Here is a 17,644-nt window from a genome sequence, read left to right as displayed (position 1 = left end):
AACAGTCTGATAGCCTGGAGATAGAAGCTGATTTCGTCACTCTCAGCATATCACACAATGTTATGCAAATTGGTTTCTGTAGTTGATGACGCTTTGGCATGCTGGGTCTGTCAGTTCTAGAGGCGTTTATGTGCGTCAGGTCGGTGCGCGCTGTTGATCCAAATAAACGACAACTTGATTATTTCATGGGAAATTATCGTCATGTGCTGTTTATGCTAGTTAACAAACTACGTGTGAGTTTTGGTGGCCATACAGGCTTGTTACAATATCAAATCTCTCATACCACATCAAAATTAGGCCACATCATAGCTTACATTTATGAGACTGGTGAATCAGGAACTCATACATGTTAGCTAAAGGAAACAGACCGTGTGTACTAAATGGAACTCTATTCCCTTTACAGTGCACCCAGTCAAAAGTAGTGAATAGGGTGCCATTTCAGTGAGGTGTCCACCTACCCCATATAAGGCAGCACGACCAGGCTTGTGATGAGGACGATGATGCGGAGCACAGAGCTGGGGGCCAGCACAAAGGTCTTCTTCAGGGTCATGAGCCAGCCAGTCAGGTGGGCCCGGACTGTCACTACACACACGGGACAGAGTCAGTGGAAACGTCACATCAGACTGCTGTCTCAGCAGACCATGGCAGCATCCCAAATGGCCCCCTATTCCTTTTGTAGTGCCCTACTGGCACCCTATAACCTTTATAGTGCACTACTTTTGACCAGAGCTAATGGAGTTTTGGTCCAAAGTAGTGCACTATATAGGGAATAAGGGTGCCATTTGGGCCACAGCCCATGACTCCGGGCTCAGCATTGTGTTAACACACAGAAAACCCTCGTACTCAGATAGGAACACGTCAGGACACTACATACTAGGAGGCTCATTTGGGTGACTAATCCTAAATGGTCAGACATTTCCAGCAGACATTTCCTGTAACACTTCCTGTTATATATAGCAAGTATGTGTGGGTCATGGGGGAATCAAACTCACAACTCTAGTGCTGCAAACAACAGATATTACGCACTTTGTGCACTCCTTACCTGGCAGAGGGAAGAAGGAGAAAATCCTTAGTGGAACCACACAGAGCTCAGCGAAAGCAAGGTCCACACCAATCACATTCACTAGAATCTTCTCAGAGATGTGAGGGGTCCAGAACACCACAAAGCAGAGCTGGCCGCACAAAAACACACAGAGGTGTTATACACCACACGTAGCCGGGCAAACAAAAACAAAGTTATTTAACTCAGTTACATAACCTTGCCAAAACATTCCTCGTTGGAATTTACTAGATCATTAAGGCACGTGAGTTTAGGTTCACCTTAGTCCCTTTTGAAGTTAACACAAGCCAGGCGTGTAACCCAAATATAATTCATTGTAATTGCAGTAACAATGTATAATACCGTACATAACACAATATTGCAACTCAAAATCACTGAGGTAAAAGACAACTTATAAACTACACAGAACAAAAATAAACGCATGTCCCATGTTTCATGAGCTGAAATAAAAYAAAATACAAATGTTCCATACGCACAAAAACCTTATTTCTCAAATATGCTGTGCACAAATTTGATTACATCCCTGTTAGTGAGCATTTCTCCTTTGCCAAGATAAGCCATCCACCTGACAGGTGTGGCATATCAAGAAGCTGATTAAACAGCATGATCATTACACAGGTGCACCTTATGCTGGGCACAATAAAAGGCCACTAAAAAGTGCAGTTTTGTCACAACACAATGCCACAGATGTCTCAAGTTTTGAGGAAGCACGCAATTGGCATGCTGACTGCAGGAATGTCCACCAGAGCTGTTGCCAGAGAATTGAATGTTCATTTCTCTACCATAAGCTGCCTCCGTCGTTTTAGAGAATTCGGCAGTATGTCTAACCGGCCTCACAACCGCAGACCACGTGTAACCACGCCAGCCCAGGACCTTCACATCTGACATCTTCATCTGCAGGATCATCTGAGACCAGCCACCTGGACAGCTGATGAAACTGTGGGTTTACACAACCAAATAATTTCTGCACAAACCGTCTCAGAATGATGTCAACATTGTGAACAGAGTGCCTCATGGTGGTGGTAGGGTTATGGTATGGGCAAGCATAAGCTACGGACAATGAACACAATTGCATTTTAAATCGATGGCAATTTGAATGCACAGAGATACCGTGACGAGATCCTGAGGCCCATTGTTGTGCCATTCATCTGACGCCATTACCTCATGTTTCATCATGATAATGCACAGCKCCATGTCGCAAGGATCTATACACAATTCCGGGAAGCTGAAATTGTCCCAGTTCTGAAATGGCCTGCATACTCAGACATGTCACCCATTGAGCATGTTTGGGATGCTCTGGATCAAGGTGTACAACATTGTGTTCCAGTGCCTGCCAATATCCAGCAACTTCGCACAGCCATTGAAGAGGAGTGGGACAACATTCCACAGCCGATAATCAACAGCCTGATCGACTGTATGTGAAGGAGATGTGTCGTGCTGCATGAGGCAAATGGTGGTTACACCAGATACTGACTGACTTTCTGATCCACGCCCCTACTTTTTAAGTATCTGTGACCAACAGATGTGAAATCCATAGATCAGGGCCTAACGAATGTATTTCAATGGATTCATTTCCTTATATGAAATAACTCTGTAAAATATTTGAAATTGTTGCATGTTGTGTTTATATTTTTGTTCAGTGTATATGATGTGTTCCTCTGGTTCTGGTTAGAAATATTTGAATTGRCAAAGAAAATGTAGCAGTGCAGTCGTGCCGATGAATCTCGGATGTTTTGCTGAATGTCTATGTTTAGTCAGCATGACCTGTCTATTTGTATACAGTATTGTGACTGAGTCATCATTGAATCAGTGGTTTTTCACCAGACTTCCTCACTCTGTCTAAACCTCTAAAGCCATCTAAAGTCAATTTGTTATAAAGAAAATAATTTAAAACCCATTTGCTCTGTTTACAGTCTAAACTGGCAGTGAAACTTTTCCTTTGTGGTGTTTATTGTACACTTGTCCGTCTTCTCTCTGCACTGTTCTCTTTCCCACAGAGTCAGACGCAATCAGAGCAAGTCTTGGCATGTGGGCTGTCAGAGGCTGAGCCTTGGTTTCCATCAAGCCCGTAGGCCATGGCTATCTGGCCCAATGTGCAGTATGCTATATACAGGTAARTGCCAAAATAAAGGAAACACCAACATACAGTGCCTTCAGAAAGTATTCATACTGCTTGACTTATTCCATTTTGTTGTGTTAGAGCCTGAATTCAAAATGGATTAAATAGATTATTTTTTCCTCACCCATCTACACACAATACCCCAGAATGACAAAGTGTTAACATGTTAGTAGACATTTTTGCTAATTTATTTAAAAGTTAAATTATTTGGGGCGGCAGGTAACCTAGTGGTTAGAGCGTTGGACTAGTAACCAAAAGATTGCAAGATCGAATCCCCGAGCTGACATGGTAAATATTTGTCGTTCTGCCCCTGAACAAGGCAGTTAACCCACTGTTCCTAGGCCATCATTGAAAATAAGAATTTGTTCTTAACTGACTTGCCTAGTTAAATAAAAGGTCAAATGAAAAATATATATTTTTTATCATTTAAATAAGTAGTCACACCCCTGAGTCAATACTTTGTAGAAACACCTTTGACAGCAATTACAMCTGTGAGTCTTTCTGGGTAAGTCTCTAAGAGCTTTCCACACATGGATTGTGAAACATTTCACAATTATTTCACAAAATTCTTCAAGCTCTGTCAAATTGGTTGTTGATCATGCTAGACAACTATTTGCAGTCTTGCCATAGATTTTCAAGTAGATTTAAGTTTTTTTTAAACTCTAATTCGGCCACTCAGGCATATTCACTGTCTTCTTGGTAAGCAACTCCAGTGTATAATTTGGCCTTGTGTTTTATGTTCTTGTCCTGCTGAAAGGTGAATTAATCTCCCAGTGTCTGGTGGAAAGCAGACTGAACCAGGTGTTCCGCTAGGATTTTGCCTTTCTTTTTGATCCTGAAAAACTCCCCAGTCCTTAACATGATGCAGCCACCACTATGCTTGAAAATATAGAGTGGTACTCAGTAATGTGTTGTATTGGATTTGCCCCAAACAACACTTTATATTCAGGACAAAAAGTTAATTGCTTTCCCACATTTTTTTGCAGTATTACTTTAGTGCCTTGTTATTCTGTACAGGCTTCCTTATTTTCACTCTGTCAATTAGGTTAGTATTGTGGAGTAACTACAATGTTGTTGAGCCATCCTCAGTTGTCTCTTATCACAACCATTAAACTCTGTTTTAAAGTCACCATTGGCCTCATGGTGAAATCCCTGAGCGGTTTCCTTCCTCTCCAGCAATTTAGTTAGGAAGGACACCTGTATCTTGGTAGTGACTGGGTGTGTTGACACACCATCCAATGTGTAATTAATAACAACTTCATCATGCTCAAAGGGATATTCAATGTTTTGTTTTAACCCATATACCAATAAACTCAGCAAAAAAAGAAACGTCCTGTCACTGTCACCTGCGTTTATTTTCAGCAAACTTAACATGTGTAAATATTTGTATGAACATAAGATTCAACAACAGACATAAACTGAACAAGTTCCACAGACATGTGACTAACAGGAATTGAATAATGTGTCCCTGAACAAAGGGGGGGTCAAAATKAAAAATAACAGTCAGTATCTGGTGTGGCCACCAGCTGCATTAAGTACTGCAGTGCATCTCATCATGGACTGCACCAGATTTGCCAGTTCTTGCTGTGAGATGTTACCCCACTCTTCCACCAAGGCACCTGCAAGTTCCCGGTCATTTCTGGGGGGGAATGGCCCTAGCCCTCACACTCTGATCCAACAGGTCCCAGACGTGCTCAATGGGATTGAGATCCCATGCCTCTTCGCTGGCCATGGCAGAACACTGACATTCCTGTCTTGCAGGAAATCACGCACAGAACGAGCAGTATGGCTGGTGGCATTGTCATGCTGGAGGGTCATGTCAGGATGATGTTCGGATGTACCGATCCTGTGCAGGTGTTGTTACACGTGGTCTGTCACTGCGAGGACGATCAGCTGTCKGTCCTGTCTCCCTGTAGCGCGTCTCACAGTACGGACATTGCAATTTATTTTCCTGGCCACATCTGCAGTCCTCATGCCTCCTTGCAGCATGCCTAAGGCACGTTCATGCAGATGAGCAGGGACCCTGGGCATCTTTCTTTTGGTATTTTTCAGAGTCAGTAGAAAGGCCTCTGTGACCTTAATTATCTACTGTCTGTAAGCTGTTAGTGTCTTAACGACCGTTCCACAGGTMTAAGTTAATTAATTGTTTATCGTTCATTGAACAAGCATGGGAAACAGTGTTTAAACCCTTTACAATCAAGATCTGTGAAGTTATTTGGATTTTAACGAATTATCTTTGAAAGAGAGGGTCTTGAAAAAAGGAACTGAGTTTAGGTGCCCTTTGCGAGGCATTGGAAAACTTCCCAGGTGGTGAAATCTGTGTTTGAAATTCACTGCTCAACTGAGGGACCTTGCAGATAATTGTATGTCTTGGGTACAGAGATGAGGTCGTCATTCAAAAATCATGTTAAGCACTATTATTGCACACAGAGTGAGTCCATGCAACTTATTATGTGACTTGTTAAGCACATTTTTACTCCTTAACTTATTTAGGCTCGCCATAACAAAGGCGTTGAATACTTTGAATAGCTTTGCCTAATAATTAATAGCCCTTACTTTAGTGAACTTGCGAGACATTGCAAGCCAAGAAATTGTGAGATACAGCTTTTGATTAGCGATACAGCTTTTGATTAGCGATACATGGTATGCCTGGTGGCTGACCTGCCTGGATGTGCCCCTCCCCCCTCTCTCCAGCTTGCTCTTTCTTTACTGTGAAAGATGCGAGAGTTTGTTCTCGGAAGTAGCCTACGGCAACTAGTCTACTCGTCTCCTCCGTTGCAAAACTACTGAATCTTAGGAGTCGAGGAGTTGATTCTTAGCATAATCGAAGCTTGACACCGGGAATAGACGGGCAAGGAGTCGAGGAATCGATTATTTTGGAGTAGACTCGCAGCCACTCTGTAGCATGGATTTCGTACTCCTCCACAACTGTGTAGCACCCACTTGGTTGATGCTGCTGCTACAGCGCAAAAAAAGCCCACTAAACATCAGTCCAGACCAGTAGTCATCCTCACTACGAGCACTCTTCCATTTCCATAATGCAGTCAGGTCTCATTGATCAAAAAGCAGCCGGTGCTGCTGATGGATCTTTTAAATGCAAACATTAACGTTAATCAAGTCAACCTGCAATCAGTCCTGCAACTATGTGGGTTAAAACAACCAGATATCAAATCAACAAGTCAATAGCTGATACATCTAAAATATGTACACAATTGACAGAGATCTCTGTTTAGGCTGCCTTACGGCACCATGGCAACCACAGAACCCTGGTTGCCAGGCTTGAGCCCACACCCACTTGTTTATAACAGTGGAATTCCACATCTGGTTGGCATGCTACTGCCACTCCTCTCTGTGGCTCCAAGGCCTTAGCTTTTCCTCCAACTTCCTGTTTTTCACATCCCAAGTCATTAGGGACACATTTTTTCCACCCCATCAAATCAGTCTCAGGGTTTTTTTCGGTTCCCATTTCTACCCTGTATTTACCACATATCCCGATACCGAAACCGTGAAAAAACAGATTTATGACAAGGCGGAACTATACCTTTCTCAACAGTGCTTTTACAAGACCAACTTGTTGTGCTCTGTTCTATTATCAAGAGAGCTGGATGAAAAATAGGAGTCAGCTTTCATTACTTTGCTCTGAAATACACATGCATATGTAAACGGATATGTTATGTGAAACACATGTGTTTATGGAAATGCCACAATTGTATTATGCCCTTTAAACCCGGAGAAGAAGTGTTCGGGGAAACGACAGTACACCAACCTGGTGTGCCTCTCTCTCTCTCGCTCTGACACACTCACACACTGCAACCTGACTCCTGAAGTCAGATATAGAACAAAAAAAACACTGCTATATAAAAACATACAGGTATTGAAACCACTTATTCCGCATAGCTGGTTCTATACCTGCTCATTTGGTGGCTTAGCGCTTCAAGCTCCAGGGCTTATCCAGAGCCTAAGTATATATTTATCTATGGCCTAGTGTTTATCCATCCAGTGTCATCTTCGCCTTACTTCTTCCTTTTCACACGAGGAGTCGTTTTCAGCAAGGACAACAACAAAAAATAAAAAAATAGGCTACAGTTCAGAAAATTATTAAGTAGGATTACCCGTCTGACTAGATCATTATGTAAGAAGCATTGACAGGAACAAATGCCAAGAATGCCCACGTAGAACACTGAAAGGATGTTCCGCTCTGCTTGCGTGAGTCTCAAAACTGTTTTTCTCTGATCTGTGGCACGCTTTTGTGCCATAACTGACAAACAGAACACAAGAGCTAAGATCGTCTGGGTTTTGGCTCTGAATTCTACACTCTGGATTCTCTTTTTCTCTCTCTATAGTTAGTATACTTCCCAATAGTATTCGATTGTGTGACAGTATTGGAATAAAAACAAAAAAAGAGCCATATATGCTTCTTACCGTGAGCGATAGCACCAAACAACAGGCTGTAAACTTTTTGATATGAGTCTTTGTGACCGGTGTGCCGGATATGAGCTTATTGCTGGGATTGGTCTATTGAAGAAGAGAACATTATCATTAGTGGGAAATAAAATGCATGCCACCTGGACTCAGTACCCAAAGATATATAATATGTTATGATCTGCAACAAGAGGCTATTGTTAGACTGGCCTTGGTTTACCTTGTCGAAAGCGGGATAGACAGCCCTCAGTTCAGTCAGCCAGCCATAGGGCATGTGACCCACAGGGTAGGTGGCAGTGAGCACAGCCACTGCCTGGCCAAGCAAAAAGAGTCATTAGGATTCACATGACATTTAATTTCCTTTTTGGACAGCTTACAGCAATGTAGCCAAGATGTTAAAACATGACTGACTAGCCAAAACCTGTCAGCAAAGACAATTAGCTTAGTTAGTAATCGCATTAGGATTTTCCCATGTTCCTACCAGGGCAAGTGCCTTGGGCTTGTCAGCATTGTGTGTAACCAATAAAAACAGGCAGTGACAGTCTTTGCACAGACAGGGTAGAGACGTTTAGGAATGTTTTCAGTCACTGTCCATGTGAGGTCACCCTCTGAGTTTCAGGTTGAATCACGTAAACACCACTGGCAGCCACTGTGCTGTTGATTATTTCCAGTTCATTCTGGTAAACAGCTTATTGTTTTGCCTCTGGTTAGGTCTCTGAATGCACGAAAGGTCCAGACAGATTGTTCAAATTCATTTGGGCCTTTCAGCTGTGATATCATGAGAAGGGAATCGACCTAGCGAGTGGATAAATGCAAAGCCTGTACTACAGGCCGAACTGATGCTAAGAGTTCAGCTGTATGAAGTCACCTTAGTGTCACAGTACAAGCATGGTAATGAACACTGGCAGTCAAAAGCCCCCCCCACCCCCACAGTTGACATTAGAAATTCCTCCTCCCATGAGCCAGCAGCCTCTCTCTTCAGACAACAAAACATTAGATTAGAATCCAGACCATTTCTGGTAAAGGACATTGTGTTTGGCAGCTGCCGAATAACAGTGAGTGGGACTGAGCTAAATGGGTTATTATTGGGGAGTGGACTGAGTAGTCTACAAACTCACCTCAGTAGCTGCGCTGCTCCCCTTGAGGTCCCGGGACACAAAGAGGTTGACAATGGGCCTGCTGATCCGCTGGGTAGCCAGGATGAGGGCCAGAGGCCACCAGAAACTCAACATCTTCCTGATGGTGGCATCTCCCTGCAAAGTGAAGTTAACAGGAACGAGAGGGGGAAACAAGGGTATGTTCAATCTGGGTGCTTCGTAGTTGTAGCACTAGCTCCTCATGTGAGGGCAGTAGTATTGATTACTAGATAAAATAGGGGCCATTGACCTGGTTCCTTTTGGGACATAAGCTACTATTACAAAGGTAGTCTGCAACTGCAACAAAGACAGTTTTAGAAGACCAAGATGAATTGATGCCCCAGTAAAGATACACTACATGTTGAACTCCATCTGTGTCATTTAAAAAAATGACCCAGTAGGGCGACTAAGGAAGCGACGTACCCCCACGTCAAGTCCACTGGAGTCCGGGATCTTGTCGTGGATGTTGTAGTAGTAGCCTAGGCCCACGATGGTGAAGCGCACCAGGGCTCCCATGTACAGGGAGAGGATGGGGATGAGCAGGGGCTCCACACACGGCAGGTTACTGTGCAGCAGGATGGACACAAACACAATCTGCCACGGCGAGGAGGGAACCCACAGTCAGATCTCTACACACTCACTGACACTCCCAACACACACGACTCACTGCATTTTCTCACACACATAACATGCCGACACATTTATACTGACTCTATACACACGCATTTAGATACAATCATCATATACGCTGATGCTACTCTGTTAAGCATATATCCTGATGCCTAGTCACCTTACCACTATACATATCTACTTCTAGCACTCCAGTATCCCTCCACATTGTAAATATGGTACTGGAACTGACCCTGTATATACAGTTGCAGTCGGAAGTTTACATACACTTAGGTTGGAGTCATTAAAACTCGTTTTTCAACCACTCCACAAATTTCACAAATAGAACTGTTTGGCCATAATGACCATCGTTATGTTTGGAGGAAAAATGGGGGTGCTTGCAAGCCGAAGAACGCCATCCCAACCGTGAAGCACGGGTGTGGCAGCATCATGTTGTGGGTGTGCTTTGCTGCAGGAGGGTCTGGTGCACTTAAAAAAATTGATGGCATCATGAGGAGAGAAAATGATGTGGATATATATAAGCAACATCTCAAGACATCGGCCAGGAAGTTAAAGCTTGGTCGCAAATGGGTCATCCAAATGGACAATGACCCCAAGCATACTTCCAAAGTTGTGGCAAAATGGCTTAAGGACAGCAAAGTCAAGGTATTGGAGTGGCCATCACAAAGCCCTGACCTCAATCCTATAGAACATTTTCGGGCAGAACTGAAAAAGAGTGCGAGCAAGGAGGCCTACAAACCTGAGTCAGTTACACCAGCTCTGTCAGGAGGAATGGGCTAAAATTCACCCAACTTATAGTGGGAAGCTTGTAGAAGGCTACCCGAAACATTTGACCCAAGTTAAACAATTTAAAGGCCATGCTACCATATACTAATTGAGTGTATGTAAACGTCTGACCCACTGGGAATGTGATGAAAGAAATAAAAGCTGAAATAAATCACTATTATTCTGACATTTCACATTCATAAAATAAAGTGGTGATCCTAACTGACCTAAAACAGGAATTTTTACTAGGATTAAGTGTCAGGAATTGTGAAAAACTGAGTTTAAATGTATTTGGCTAAGGTTGTATGTAAACTTCCGACTTCAACTGTAGCTTACTTACTTCTTGTGTTCTTCTTATTTCGTATTTTATTTCTCAAGTATTTTTGTTCTACCTTATGTTATTTGTAGTACTACATTGATATTGATTACAGCATTGTTGGGTTTAGAGCTTGCAAGAAAGGCATTTCACGTGACATTAAAACTTAGACACTCCCTTAAGACCACATCACTGTCACAACCTATCAGAGCAAGGCATACTGCCAAGTCCACTTTTGAGGTCAATTGCATTAGTCTTGGCAACAAGGACCAATCTTCACTGTAATGGAGATTAGTGAAAAACAAGGAAGCAATCTGCTGAGTACCTGAGCGATAACATCAGAGATGGAGGCAGAGCCTACGATGACGCTGTATTTGTGCTTAAGGAGAATTCCAGCATGGATCCAAGCCTACAAAACAATAAACAAAGAGACAATTGATGCTTCTCCACCCAAGAATTTCAGAACACCAAGTACCCATTGTTCTTGTCTGGCTTGTTTAATAAAAGCAAGCCAAAGGCCCACATTGAAATCTGATTTCGACCAAGCAAAGAGAAGATATGCAGTCGTTGAAATACAGGGACAGGCGTCTGTCCATTTTAAGACCCAGCATGATGAGCAGAGGATTACAAATCATTTTTCTAGGTCAGGTGTTTTGAAGCTTCCCTCTGCCATGATTATGGCTCTCTAACTGGCCATACTTTGGGTCATGGAAGAGCTGGCATGCGTCCCAAATGGCACCCTATTCTCTACATAGTGCACTACTTTTGACCAAAGCCCTATGGGCCCTATAGGGAGTAGCGTGCCATTTGGGACGCAACCTTGAATCAAGCCGTATACTCTACTCAGCGCTCACCATGGCGTCCAGCAGAGGGAAAGCTGCCAGGTAGAGGAAAGCRCTCCTGGTCTTGTTGCCCACGGAGTCGTCCACATGGTGGAGCTTATTGATGATGTAGTAGCCTAAGTCTGTATGGGCTGTAGACGGGGAAAACAGTCAGSATACTATGAGAACTGAGGAGATGACACAACTAAATCGATTAGAAAAGTTGAACATGATATAAGAAAAACAGTAGTAGGTTTGCCCCAAAAAATAAAAGCTCACCCAAAAGCAGTTTACAACCGACACATATCATTGGATTGTAAATAATAACTTGGACTTAATAAGAAATATGGGTAGTTACTATTAAAATGTAATAAMTTGGGATAAAACCACCGTTAAAGCCTCACCTATGAGAACATGAAGGATGAATGCTATTGTGCCTGCTACCGCCATGCAAAGCACAGCCTTGGCCCTGTCCCTCTTGCTGTTGACAAACACCAGGCCCACGTTCTTGAAGTCACTCATGGGCCCAGTGAAGAACTTCATTAGCGAATAAGCCAGCCCGTAGCTGGCTAGCATCTCAACTGCATCCTCTTTAAAGCCTGCTAAACCCCGGTTAAGAGCCTGCCAAGGACCAGAAGAGAACTTATTAGCCCCACTAGGCTCATCATCATACCATCATCATTTATACCAGTGCTGCGCTAGGCTGGTCCCAAATCTGTTTGTGCTATCATGTCAAATCCTTGTCACTCATTGTCATACCAAACATGTTAGCTGACATGATAGCACAAAGAAATCTGGGACCAGGCTAGTACTGCGATTTACTAGTAAACAAATGGCAGGTTTACACTGTATATAGTGAAAAGATAGCAGTGACATACTTTGTAAAGGTCATTTCCATGTAAAAAATATAAAAAAAAGGACCCATGAGCACTGACGTGAAGCTCATTAGGAACACATCAAATTGGGTGTCAAATGAAAGCTAAGAGTTTAGATGCATTTTTCAATCATTTTCCATCTAAAAATAAAAATTAGGCCTAAGTAATGGCTTGGATTTCTGGTGAAACGGATGGAAAAGGGAATTTAGAAAACCATGTAACAGAAGGTATTAGAAATACATGACAACATAATAATGTTGAAGTAAAGACCCCTGCCAACTAATATCGACACTTATTTGGTTTTGGAGAAAGGATTTGCTTTCTATAAGTTTAAGAAACATTGCCTTGTAATTCCGTTACCAAAAATTGACATATCGGGATTTTGGTAATTAGGAACTGCATCTACTTCCCCAGAGTCAAATGAACTTGTGGATACCATTTTTATGTCTCTGTGCTGAGTATGAAGGAAGTTTGAGGTAGTTTCGCCAGCCAATGCTAACTAACAAATCGGTAACAYAACTACTGAAAAATCTTTAACGGAATTACTGCAACTGAATTGGCTACAATGGGAAATTATAGTAGTCACAAACCACAGTTGGGTTACCTACTACTGTCCTCCCTTCCACTGGCATATTGTTATGTTAAGCTTCTAACTGTTTTTTGTTGTTTCATTTGATTTCAATAACTTTTTGACTGCACCCCTTTTTATTTGAATGAAACTATTCTTGCTGGTCGGTAGAAGTGGTCAGAAAGTGACTTTTTGGACCGGAATCCCAAAACATAGAGGTGCTCAAAGTTCACCCATTTTGCATCTCCCACTATACCATGAGACATCCATGTCTTAATCACTGGAAAAGATTAACGGTTGATTTTTACATAATTTAAAAGCTTACAAACAAGGTTGTCAAATTGCTTAATAATTTCTTGGAAAAAAATGTTAGAAAAAAAGCAATTTTAACCTTTAACGTCAATTATCTAAAAACGTATCTAAAAACATAATCTGAGGTGTTTGTGTTGTGCCCGCCATCAGTTGACACAGCATACTCTTGAATACAGGGTGGGTGTCATTTCAATCATAGAAATATAATTAATAGAATGGACATATCCCTTCAGACGACTGCAATTTAGCTTGTACACCATTGAAATTGAAATGTTAACTTGCAATAAGTACCACAAATATGGCCGCCGGTCCACCCACCGTCGAATGTCAACTTAAATGGGAATGTCTATTCTGTCATCTATATTTCTTCTGATTTCTATAGGTTTCCTATGGAAGATTGACAGTTATTTAAAACAACTGATATTCCCATTCAAGTCAACATTCTCTGATGCGTGGATCTCTTTGTGGGACCATTTTTAAAGTTTAAATGTCCATGTCATTCCCCTTTTAGTACATTTATCCGCCCTATATTCAAGAGCACGCTGTGTCTCAGCCGATGGCGGGCATTACACAAACACCTTAGATMATGTAAAAAAGGGTCTAAGCTAGGGCTGGGCGATATGGCCAAAATATCATATGGCGCAGATGTGAAACAGACGTCTATGATTGGTTCAGATTTGGTCTGGTCTGGACCAACCAAATTTGGTCTTGTTTGCGGTCGGACCTCATTTGAATAATAGCCAGAGTGTAGAATAATACTTATATGCAAAGGACTCATATATGCAAAGGATGCAATTGCATATTTCTACCTTTGTGTACCTAAACAGGATACATCACCATGAAAAAGAAAGAAATGCATAATTATGGATATGAATGTCAATGTAGTGCAGATCAGGGACCCATGATGTAATTCTACTTCGCTTACCGTACTTCAAACACCAAAACAGATTTTTTTCAAACTCAAGGTGTCATGTCATAGCTGACACACCCTTCTTTCTACACATATTTGAATATTAATTCGGAGCAGATATTTAACAGAGCTTTTGGAAAACGTGGTCGTGTTTTTGTGAACATTTGTGTAAATTGTTCAAAGTAGTCCTTGTGCATAGAGTTGTATGATTTGTTAAACTTTGAAATCAATGGGTTTTATTTGGCATACATTTTAAAGTGAAAAATCTGAGTCTCAGCCGCGGAATTGCCCTTAAAGGCCCAGTGCAGTCAAAAACACGATTTTTCTGTGKTTTATAAATATTTCCACAATATGAGGTTTGGAATAATACTGTGAAATTTTGAAAATTATGATAATGCCCTTTTAGTCTAAGAGCTGTTTCAAAAGGCCGCCTGAAATGTTACCGTGTTTTGATGAGATGGAGTTTTGGCCTTCCATGGTGACATCACCATGCGGTAAATTTGTTAATAGGCCAATGAGAAAGAGAGTTCCAAACTTCTCTGCCAATAACAGCTCATTTTCAGTTTTCCCTTTTCCACTCACACCACTCCCAGACAGTCCTCGCAAAATTCTTGCTTGAGAAATTGCTCTTCGCTAAGTTTTTTTTGTGTGGAACATTTTAATTGAAAACAATCACAGTAAAGTACTTAATTGTTACTCAGAAATGATTTAATATTGAGATAAAATGACTGCATTGGACCTTTAACATAATGGATGTTTGGAAATATGATCAGCTAGGGCAGCCAGGATGCAAAAACATTGTTCTCCGTTACACACTGTCGTGATCCTGAACCACTGAACTAGTCATTCAACTAAATAAGACTTCCATTTAGCTTTGCCTCCAGAGAGCATCCACAGCTGCCTCTTTCCATAGAACGGAGCCGGGTGCTATTTATATCTGCTCACGTGGCCATTACATAAGCATAATCCTAACCTCTTCCGAGACACACTGTGCCGCTTGGACTCCCACTGTCCACAAGGCAAGAATACCAGCTAGAATGCTAGGCCTGTCATCTGTCATATGACTGGGCCTGAATGGGAGCTGTGGGTCACTGGTGTGGGGCTATGGCAGGGGAAGGACCTTCATAACATCTCCACTGAACTGTGCTTTAGTATTGCATGCATTATGGCATTTTCACGAGCCACAAAGATGCACAAGTATCAGTACATCTACTAATGATTAAATCAGTGACAGCGTTTATTAAACCAAAATCTACTCTTATTTCCCAGTTATATCTAGCGGACCTCACTTTGATCACTGCCCTAGATCCCTATGACAATTCAAGGGCTTTTTAGTTTACATTCACTGCTCTAGATATCACTGATGCATATATAGCCCAATCCCTCCTAACCACCAATGAAGGCTAGGCTACATCGTATAAACCAGTGGTGGTTGGTGATGTTTAAGATGAGGGAGGAGTATTTATTAATTTTTTCTTTCATGAGCATGGCCTTATTTCTATTACAGCATATTGGATGACTGTCATTCATAAAATCTAGGGTGTAATCATTAGTCCAAAAGTTACAAAAAGTTTCTATTGGACAAATTCAGGTGTTTATCCCCGTTTTGTTTGCTTCCGTTTAAGCAAAGTTTTTCAACAGAATCGGCGGAATGAATACACCCCTGATCACACTTAACCACAGTTCACTTTCATAGCAGTCACATACAAACAGCTTGTTATTTATATTTATATATATATATATATATATACTGTAATTCCTTCTCGCAACTATCTACGAACACTCCGCTCACCTTTTTCCTTAGCTTGTGGACTTCAGTGCACAGCACAACACATCAGCTGTCTGTGACCAGGTGAAAAAAACGTCCCAAGCCAAACCTTCATTTCATGACTGCTAACTGCTACACACAGCCTACATCAGTCACATTATAGTCAATCATCATAGCTACTATAACTAACATGTTAGTAAACCTGCTACAATCATGCAGTACAGTGTAGTCAGCAGCAAGCAGTTTAGCAAATACACCGCAGGCCTTAGTGGCAATAAATTTATAAAAACCTTGACTTGGAAGAGTTCCAGTGTTGGATAGCCATATCCAGCTAGCTAATATAGCCTCCCTCTCCGTTTGATCTGGGTTTTTGAGTAGGCTAAACTAGCTAGCCGCATTTGATGCTAGCTAAGACATTGAATGTGAAAAAATATATACTACGAAATATGGCTAGCTCTCGCTTCTCCTTAATTTCGGAAGAAATCAATTTGTTCAAAATTTGTTCAACCATTTTCTTTCTCTGAGTCAACTAKTCACCACATTTTATGCACTGCAGTGCTAGCTAGCTGTAACTTGTGCTTTCAGTACTAGATTCATTCTCTGATCCTTTGATCGGGTGGGCAACATGTCAGTTCATGCTGCAAGAGCTCTGATAGGTTGGAGGACGTCCTCCGGAAGTTGTCATTACTGTGTGAGTCTATGGAAGGGGTGAGAACCATGAGCTTCGTAGGTTTTGTATTGAAGTCAATGTACCCAGAGGAAGACAGAAGCTAGCTGTCCTCCAGCTACACCATGGTGCTACCCTAGAGTSCTGCTCAGGCTACTGTAGACCTTCATTGCATATAGTGTGTTTTAATCCATTATTTGGTGACATGTGAATATATTTAGCATAGTTTTATCTAAAAATATTTGTATTTATGAAATTCACTGAGGATGATGATCCCCTTCCTCTGATGAGCCTCCACTGGTATAAACACAGAAGAGCAGCCATTGTCTAAATATGGGTTACATCAGCTGCTAGCTAGATAATTTGTCTGTAGCGGAATTTGTTTACTGTTTACCAAKATCAAAATATCTAGTCGCACTAACATACATTTATGCACGCGTCTGTTTTGGAATCTCTAGCATTAGAATGGTCAAATGATGTAACTGTTGGCCACTGCTACTAGTATTGGTGGTGGTCTTGTGGATAGATAAAAAATATTCTGTACCATGTTGAAAGCTTAGCTCAAGTCAACATAGTAGTCAAATCAAGCAAGCAAGGTTTAGTTAGCGCGACAGTATTTTGACCGTGCCAGGTAGCTAGTTAGCTGCTTGACGTTCATCGCCTTGCCTCACCCCCAATGTTGGCTACTGACACATATCCTACGCAAACTAGGTTGTATCATGTCAATTTGATGTCGCAAACCTACCTGTTCGCCGAGGTCGATGGCTACATTGGTAATAGCCAAAGGCACCAGAAAGCGGATGAGAGGCCAATAAGGAATGAGAGATGGAAATTCCACCATAGTGTAGCCGGGGTGACAGAACGAGGGGCATCTGCCTCTGTCTTGACTATTTAAAAAAATGTGTTGGTAGAATAGATTGTAGGCACTTCACTTCTCGTGAAATAAATGTCAATTCAATTGACGATACTGTACGTTACAAGTCAGAACGATCCCCGCATCGCAGTTTCCAAGAAATATGCTTCGGTGTGCAGAGGAGAAGGTCATCAGCAATTGCAGATGGGCGCTTCTCCATTGCTCGACATCGGTGAAGGAGAAAATGACAGCTAGCTGCATGAAAATTAGACAGAAAATCCAGCGATAAGGTCTCGACTTGAATCATAACAATAATCGGGAATTCCAGAGACAGCTCTTGTAGTATAATATTCTGAGCGTTCGACAGCCTGCCATCCCGCCTTGACTGGCGTCAAACCACGTGTGTGTCGTGAACAACATTA

The 17,644-nt window shown here is 41.9% G+C and overlaps 1 protein-coding gene and 1 pseudogene across 1 annotated transcript in view; one reads left to right on the top strand and one right to left on the bottom strand.

The window, feature by feature from the left end:
* LOC111953168 (uncharacterized) overlaps positions 1-4,507 on the top strand; it is a 23,095-nt pseudogene extending 18,588 nt beyond the window's left edge.
* Positions 1-17,644, bottom strand: part of LOC111953169 (progressive ankylosis protein homolog B) — a 25,592-nt gene extending 7,948 nt beyond the window's left edge. The window contains exons 1-10 of the mRNA XM_023972248.2: positions 17,115-17,644; positions 11,674-11,890; positions 11,303-11,421; positions 10,774-10,857; positions 9,161-9,331; positions 8,720-8,854; positions 7,822-7,914; positions 7,602-7,694; positions 1,043-1,172; positions 459-582 (exon numbers count right to left, since the gene is read on the bottom strand). Of these exons, the coding sequence (XP_023828016.1) occupies positions 459-582; positions 1,043-1,172; positions 7,602-7,694; positions 7,822-7,914; positions 8,720-8,854; positions 9,161-9,331; positions 10,774-10,857; positions 11,303-11,421; positions 11,674-11,890; positions 17,115-17,210 (1,262 nt within the window). The 5' untranslated portion in view covers positions 17,211-17,644. The remainder of the gene's footprint in view (positions 1-458; positions 583-1,042; positions 1,173-7,601; positions 7,695-7,821; positions 7,915-8,719; positions 8,855-9,160; positions 9,332-10,773; positions 10,858-11,302; positions 11,422-11,673; positions 11,891-17,114) is intronic.

Source organism: Salvelinus sp. IW2-2015, linkage group LG27 (assembly GCF_002910315.2).
Source record: "Salvelinus sp. IW2-2015 linkage group LG27, ASM291031v2, whole genome shotgun sequence".
NCBI lineage: Eukaryota > Metazoa > Chordata > Actinopteri > Salmoniformes > Salmonidae > Salvelinus > Salvelinus sp. IW2-2015.
Note: the sequence above shows the minus strand (reverse complement) of the source record. Positions and strands in the feature narration are given on the sequence as shown.